The following is an 8657-nucleotide window of genomic DNA, read 5'->3' as shown; positions in this document are numbered from 1 at the left end:
CTTTCCCCACATTCATATCTACTACCATCACCAATCAGGGAGGTGTCAGGTGTGTGAGCTGGTGTTGCAGTAACTTGTTGGGCAATCCGTTTCACATATGCTTTCCTAGGGAAATGAACAAAATTGCTACTGTTCTACTATTGCACCAGATGCCTCTGAAGCTTTAGTACTATTTAAACATGAAAACTGCACTGCTTGATTCATTATAATAATATCCATATAAATTGTTCTTACTTTGTCGTTTAGCTCTCTGGAAATATCAAGGTGCCTCTGACAACAGACAATTGCTTCCTCGTAATTCCCAAGGACCTTTAAGGTGTTGCCCAAATTGCCACTTGCTTTAGCTTCTCCTAGCTGGTCACCAATGGTCCTAAAAATTGAAGGAAACAACCACTTATTCCTGTCACTTTTATTTTTTTAAAAGCATTATTTTAATATTTAAAAACTCAATCTACTTTATGTATCAGTTATTCCCATTAAATATCATCTATGTCCATAAATATACATTAGATCCTCAATTTTAAGTATTTATAAGTAAGCCTTTTTTCTGTAATCTATGTAAACCTCCCCCACGGTGCAGTTCTTAAATCACACTGATTTAATTTAAATCCTGTTCTCATAATTCCCAGACAGATTAACTAATGAATCAGAAATGACAGATGTTATCTAACATCTCAAGACCCACAGCTGGATTTTAGTTATCTAATTAGAAAACAAAACTTAACACTTTTACTATTGTTCTTAAAAATTTCTATATTGCTTCCCATATCTAACAATGGCTCAAATCCTTTGGACAATCAGCCAAAAAGCATAACTTTTAGAAATGAAATGCTACGATATTAAAAAATCTCCCTAGACATTATCTATTGCATCCTAGATAGTATGACTCAGCATTCAACAGATAATGCCTATAGAGATTTCCTAACTTATGGCAATTCACATCAAAAACTTATGTCATCTGTGTAACTGCACAACAGGATTTTGGACAGTATCTCCAAATAATGTACAACAAAAACGTGTGGTTTTTAAAAAAGAAAACCATTAAAAACATTACATTAAAAATATTACTCTCTCACACACAGTAATATACTGTAGGCTCAAAACACACTTCTCCAATTGGGTAGTACAGTCAGATCTGCTGGTAGGTCTGCTGGACCACCATATCAATACCCATGGTTTCATTTATCTGCTGCCTGAAAATATTACATAAAAAACTCCAGAAATATGCATTTCCAAGGTGTATTACCAGAACTGGCCTACAGCAGGAATCAAACTATGCTATACATAGGGTTTCTATATCCGAGCTTCCCAGCCTCTGGATGAGGTGCTTAGAATCAATCCCCTGTGGATACCAAGGTTGTACAGTGGTGCCTCGCTTAACGATTTTAATTGGTTCCCAAAAATTTGTCGCTAAGTGAAAACATCGCTAAGTGAAACGCGGTTTCCCACTGAAATGCATTGAAAACCGGATAATCCGTTCCAATAGGAACAAATTGCCGTCCTTAAGCAAAAATTGCCATAGGAAACATCGCTAAGCGAAATGCAGTTCCCAACTGAAATGCATTGAAACCTATTCAATGCATCTCAATGGGGGGAAAAAATTCAACAACAAATTAAAAAAGAGTCAGAACAAAGTCAAATTTGGTTAACAAAAAGTTTATTAGGTGCACTTTATGATTTCAAACATTTTGAACAGTAAACTTTAACTTTATAACATTTAAAAAACAGCAAACATGAGGCTGTTTAAACCATCGTTAAGCGAAACAGGGGACCCAAAAATGTAATCGTTATGCGAAGCATGGTCCCAACATCGCTAAGCGAAAATCGCCCATAGGGACCATCGTTAAATGGAGCACAAAAATGCTCAGAAAAAGTCATCGCTAAGTGAATTCATCGTTAAACGAAGTGCTCGTTAAGCGAGGCACCACTGTACTCTAGTTGTTTCAATAATGCACTGACTCATTCAGCACACTAGTCGCCACATTCCACATATTTATTTTATTTATTTTATTTAGATGTAGCTTTCAAACCAAAATACAAGACAGATTACTGCATTACAGTAATCTAAATGTATTAACATATATGAATGATTATTACTGTACATTTCTATGACTATAATCCTAAATGTATTAAGTTGTGATCACTGAACACAGTGGGAAATTCTCTTCACTAAATCCTCCTGGCACCCTTGCTGGGTGGGTTCAAACGAGCACTGAAGACTTGGCTCTTCTGCTAGGCTTTCCCGGAGCATTAAGATCTCAGCCTCCCTTTTGCCATCCTTTTGCCTTCCTCTTCATCATCATTTTTACCACCTTCATTGCCATCTGTTTTAATTTACCCTATTTGGCTATGTATTAATTTATTTTTCTTTGTATTTTAATATTGTTGCTCATATTGTTAGCTGTCCAAGAGTGGCCTGGTTGCCAGATGGTGTATAAATTCAATAATTAAATAAATGGCTTAAGACTGCATTGTTGATTTAACCTGCCGTAGAAGCCATTTTGTCTGATGCTCAGTTAGATAAACTGATATATAAATAAAAATAACAATCCAAAATTATATGAAGATATACCTCTAGTAGAAAATCCTTATCAGCCCATCTTTTGTATGATGACTTCGAGTTTGCTTTCACAGTGGTGCCTCACTTTACGAGCGCTCCGTTTGACGGCGAAATCACATTACGTTGAAGATTTTGCGATCACAAAAGCCATCGCAAAATGATGTTCCCTATGGGGGAATTTTGCTTTGCGATGATTGGCTCCCTGTTTCAGTAACCGATCATTGCAAAGCGACGATTTTCGGCCAGCTGATCGGCGGTTTCAAAATGGCCGCTGGGTGAAAAACATGGCCGCCTGCTGTTTCCTGGCACGGATTCCTCGCTGCACAGGCAGCGAAAATGGCCACGCTATGGAGAATCTTCGCTGGACTGTGAGTTTTAAGCCCATAGGAACACATTAATTGGGTTTTAATGTGTTTCTATGGGCTTTTTAAAATCGCATGACGACGTTTTCGTTCGACAGCGATTTTTGCGGAATGAATTAATGTTGTCATGCGAGGCACTACAGTATAGGGTATGTCAGGGCAGATGGCTGTTGGAATGATACACACAATACAGATCAACATCCAAGCCAAATCATCTCAGCTATTCTTGACCAGTACGCAAGTAAAGCTAAAAAACTCTTGGGCTAGAATAAGTGCTAAATGGAAGCCATTGCCAAATTGCTAAGCCACTGCCAACCTTTGGGTGTTGCCCTAGAAACCCATGAGACTCTTACATCGCTGAACTGATAGAAACCAATCAAGCAACTTGAGCCTAAGAGTTTTTCCTAAGAAAACTGTATCTAACAAAGCTCTTCGATCATTTGTTTCCCCCTCCCGGTCATGATATGGTTAAACACATCCATTCAATACTCCACTGAACAAAGTTTGCTCATAAACAAAAAGCTCACCATTATTTGGATGATTCTAATGATACTAAAATCTTAAATTACCTTGCAAGTGTTAAATCATGGTGATGATATTCCAAAGCTTTTGCATATTCATGCAAGTAAAAATAGGCATTGCCCAGCTGGCTATAAATTGCACTGAGGGTTTTCAAGTCTTCTGTTCCAACTTGAACTGCAGCCTCAAAGAAAGATACACCAGCCCGACAGTCTCCTGCTTTACACAACCGCTCCCCTTCCAAAGCTAGCTCCAGGCAAGAAGCTTCCATTCTGCAAACGAGATGCAAGACGTTTTAGGTTTAAACACATTGGTATTCCCTGCAGCAACTCTTAAAACTGTAACAAAAAACTGCGCTAAAGTTGTATTTGTCATTCTTACATAAATCAAGTTTACTTCACATAAACATTGACAGCAATTCATTTCGTGCACTGCAAGCCTAATTAATTGTGTTCCCTCAAGCTGATGCCAATACAATATATAAACTACTACTTTTTAACAGAAGGGTATGGTAATAAAGGTAAAGGTAAAGGTTCCCCTTGACAATTTGTCCAGTCGTGTCCTACTCTAGGCGGCGGTGCTCATCTCCGTTTCCAACCCATAGAGCTAGCGTTTGTCCGAAGAGTTTCCGTGGTCACGTGGCTAGCGTGACTAGACACAGAACACCATTTACCTTCCCACCGAGGTGGTACCTATTTATCTACTTGCATTTTTGCATTTTGCATGCTTTCAAACCACTAGGTTGGCGGGAGCTGGGACAAGCGACGGGGGCTCACTCCGAACATAAGAGTCATACAAGCAATTGTTAGGCTACCAATACATGCTAGTCAATTTGTAGTAGACCAGCAGTCTAGATGAAAAAAAAAATTAAAATCCCCCGTGAGGGTTCGTCTTTTGATTCCCTTTTTCTTCCAAATAAGTCATGAGATTTGTTTAACTTTGAAACAGGAGTAAGATTTTTTCAGGTATTTAACAGGTAACAATTGTCAATGAAACTGTCCCATAACTTTTCTCCTGTTGACAACGGGTTGGCCACGGGTTTCCATCCTTCAGTTAGAAATGGGTTTCCTTCTATTGTGTTCCATGGACCCTGCCAGTCTGTTGTTGCACCCGACTTCACCCGCCTGTCCGACCTCTCCCTCCAGTAGGGGTATGGTGTTGTCGTCTCAGACTTCACCTGGCACGTCCTGTCAATACAGGGGTCGCCCAGGGTCCTCCCTGTATTCTCTCCTCCTCATCTCATTCACTCTCCATTCTAATCTTTCCTTTCTCTCTCTCTCCACTCTCTCCTTTTCCTCTCTCAACTTCCTCTGCCACTCCCTGGCTTCAGCTTCTCCCCAATAAGAGGGTCTTGGGGTTATATCTCTCCTCCTTCTATAATCCACCTCTTCCTTTGGTACTCTCAGCCTTTCCCAAACTCCGGTTCATGGATTTTCCATCCAGACCCACTCCCAGCCTGGAGGCAACTGCCCTTCTCTCCTTTTTATCTCCGCTGTCCCTGCCTCTATCTCCACCCTTTTTCTCTGTTCTGTTCCCACCAATTTCTCCCGAGTTCTCTCAACCATTAACCCTCTTGTTTCTTCTTCTAATTCCCGAGTGTCTGTCCCCTGTTGCTCTGTCCTCTTAGGAGGTGAAGTGGGTAGAGTCTGTATCTCTCTTTCAACAGTGTGAGGGAAGGACGGCACTCCGGTGAGAGAGCTACTACTCTCGCCCCATCTCACATCCCCAATCTCCACCCAATCACCCGGACAAGCAGGTACAACTAGAATTATTGATGCTAACCAGTCTCCCCCAGACAAATAGAAGTGGTATGTTCCCTAGTAACACTATCTTCAAGACTGAATTACAGTCCAAGTGGCTGGACTAATCACTGAAGACCCTCATATTTATTTTGTTTCAGCAGTAGGCAATATTCCCTGTTTTAAACTGTAGGAAGACTTCAGCCAGCTACAGTGGGTTTGAGACAATGCTGCTGTAAAACATCATTAGAGCACAAAGCCACAGTTATACCAACACTGAGTTGTACTACATGTAGAGTCAGTGGTATTATCTCCATTGGAATGCACTCTTGATTATACACTAAGCATGCTTTTGTTTTCTCCTAGCTGGATTACTGTAATGCACTCCGCATAGGGCTGCCTTTGGAAAGTGTTCAAAAACTTCAATTGGTCCAAAGTGCTGTAGTTAGATTGTTAATTGGGAGTAGGCAGTGGGATCACATACCGTATTTTTCGCTCTATAAGACGCACCTTTCCATAAGACGCACCAATTTTTTAGAAGAAGAAAACAGGAAAATATAATCTGTTTTCTTCGCTCCATAAGACGCACAGACTTTCCACCCCTCTGTTTTGTGGGGAAAAAGTGCGTCTTATGGTGCAAAAAATACGGTAATTTCTATTACAGCAGCTCCACTGGATACTAATCTGGTTCCAGGTAAAATTCAAACTGCTGGTTTTAACTTATAAAGCCCTAAACAGCTTGGGTCCAAGCTATCTCAAGGACTGCATCTACCTTCAGGAGCTTCCCAGGTGTTAAGATAATCAGGGAAGATCTTTCTTTTAGTCCCACCAACTTCACAGGTGCATCCGGTGAGGACACAGGAGACAATCTTCTCTGTCACTGCTCCCAAACTCTGGAACTCTCTCCCACAGGAGGTTCCATTTTTACTGCCTTTCCACAGGCAGGCAAAGACCTTTCTCTTCAAGCAAGCTTTTCCTTAGTGATTGGCTATCTGAGAGGTGTTTTAAATTGAGTGTTACATCCTGTTGCTTTGAATCTGTTTTTGATGTTGATTTTGTATACTATTTGTAATGTGCCATTTGTTTGATTCTTTTTCAATATCTGTACACTTACTGTTTTTAGCTTACAAATACTGTATTTTAATGATGTAAGCTACCTTGGGTCCTTTTTAAGAAGAAAGGTGGGGTAAAACATTTGAAACAAATAAATAATAAAAATATTAAAATAGTGGTAAAAGAAATCAATAAACACAGTTCCAACTCTTTCCCTCCCTGTTACCATTTCCAGAAGTTACTGGGCCAAACCAAAATAACATTTCCATTTCCCTGCTGTGGAACGCTTACAGAAATCTAGAGTATCAAAATGGCATTAAAAAAAAAGTTGAACAACTTCCCCTTGAGTACCTCACATATGCTCTACAAAGCAATCCCACAGGATAGCTAAACAATAACTGTGGGAGCACTAATACAGTGGTGCCTCGCATTACGATGTTAATTCGTTCCAACGAAATTGCTGTAGAACGAAAACATCGTAAAGCGATTTTTAAAAGCCCATAGAAACGCATTAAAACCTGATTAATGCATTCCTATGGGCTTGAAACTCATCGTCAAGCGAAGATCCTCCATAGCGCGGCCATTTTCGCTGCCCGTGCAGCAAGGAATCCGTGCCAGAAAACAGCGGCCGGCCTTTTTTTTAACCCAGCGGCCATTTTGAAACTGCTGATCAGCTGTGCGAAAATCATCGTTTGCGATAATCGGTTAGCGAAGCAGGGAACCGATCATCGCAAAGCGAAAAAAACCCATAGGAAACATCGTTTTGCGATTTCGTCGTAAAACGAAGCGCTCGTCTTGCCAGGCACCACTGTATTCTATCACTACCATCTGCCCTGCCTGATATGGCCCTTAGTAGACTACTGCTTTGTATGCATTCCCCTCACACGTCCACTTGCTGTGTTATGTTCGGACTTCAAAGCTGATCAACTTCACGTAATATCAGATTAAGATAAAATTAACTGCACTGGAGTAAACCAAATATATCATCTGGGTAAATTAACACCACATGCCGATTGCAGCACTATGAAGAAATAATCAAGTAACATGACAATGATTAACTCAGACCTGTGCAAAGTGCAGCCCAAGGGCCACATACAGCCCACAAGCCACTCCTGTCCGGCTTGCCGGACATCAAAACCATTATAGCTTTTTTCTAAAGTTGATCAGTTGCTTATCTTTAACATACCACAAAAAACCTCTTTAGTATTTGTGAAGATTAACAAGTTTAAAATAAAAGCAATCATAACATCACTGTTTCATTTTATTTTTAAGTAAAGTTGGTTTGGCCCCCAAACACAGTTCAGATTTTTCATGTGGCCCCCCTATAGAAATTAATTGCCCACCCCTGAACTAACTGAATTGCACTAATTATCATTTTGTATGCATAACGGTTTGCAGAAATGACTAACAAATGTGTGAAACTTGTTTTATGGTAGCAATTTATAATTGTTTGGACAAAGATGGTTTCAGATTAAGTGAAGATTATAACCTGCATGTCATGGAAAGGTAAATTGTAGCCATTAGTTAATACAGTCTCCTCTAACATGAGCAAAGGAAAGCAATACCCAATACAGTAATCATATATTTTTCCACATATTAAGAAACATACTTATTTCAAAAACTGAAACAGATAGGGTGTTTTGACAGGTTCTTTGTACAGTATGTTGTTTTGACAATCAGGAACTCTGAGGTTTTCAGCTCTCATCTACCCCTAAACTTCCAGTCTTCCATCTACACCTTATGCCAGGCTTGGACTGACAATCTTTATGCAATATACAGTACAAAAATTCCTGCCAGCTAGACTACAGCCTGCCTGCCTACAATTATTCAGCAGGAATCCTTTCGCCAGTTCTTGCCTTCCAAATATATGGGTGGTTTCTCTGGAAACATTCCCCATTTCCTTCTCTGGCTCCTTAAGAACTCAGCCTGTTAAGTGGGCCAACACTCAAGTCTAGTTAAAACAGTGTGTTTTCATAAAAACACAGATACGAGATATAGTCAATAATGCTTTTTTTTTTAAAAAAAATCACTGTTTTTCATAGGGGTGTGTAAAACACAGTGCTCCAGATCTTGTTGGACTGCAATTTCAAACAGACCTAGCAAGCACAGCCACTAATGAGGAATTATGGGAGCTGCAGTGTATTATCTGGAGGGTCACAAACTGCCCCATTCTGTTGTCAAATAATCACTATCCACCCTTTGAAGAGCTCCAGTGAGAGACAGCTTACCACCCATCTAGGTAACTGATTCCATTGCCAAATTGTTACACTACAATTTAATCAAAATCTATAACTTAAAGCACATTAGACAGTCCTTTAAATCTTTGAAGATTGCAATCATGTTCTCCCTCGTCTCCTATTCTCCAAGCCAAGCACACATACTTCCTTCCAAATGTCCTATTCTCCAAGCCAAGCACGCATATCT

At 40.0% G+C, this 8657-nt stretch overlaps 1 protein-coding gene across 5 annotated transcripts in view; it reads right to left on the bottom strand.

Annotated features, from left to right (window-relative positions):
* Positions 1-8657, bottom strand: part of GPSM2 (G protein signaling modulator 2) — a 90356-nt gene that overhangs the window by 44780 nt on the left and 36919 nt on the right. For all 5 annotated transcript variants that reach the window (XM_072998061.2, XM_072998057.2, XM_072998059.2 and 2 more), the window contains 2 exons: positions 3492-3713; positions 235-370 (listed from right to left, as the gene is read on the bottom strand). In XM_072998061.2, the coding sequence (XP_072854162.1) occupies positions 235-370; positions 3492-3713 (358 nt within the window). The remainder of the gene's footprint in view (positions 1-234; positions 371-3491; positions 3714-8657) is intronic.

The sequence above is a fragment of the Pogona vitticeps genome, chromosome 4 (assembly GCF_051106095.1).
Source record: "Pogona vitticeps strain Pit_001003342236 chromosome 4, PviZW2.1, whole genome shotgun sequence".
Classification (NCBI taxonomy): Eukaryota; Metazoa; Chordata; class Lepidosauria; order Squamata; family Agamidae; genus Pogona; species Pogona vitticeps.
Note: the sequence above shows the minus strand (reverse complement) of the source record. Positions and strands in the feature narration are given on the sequence as shown.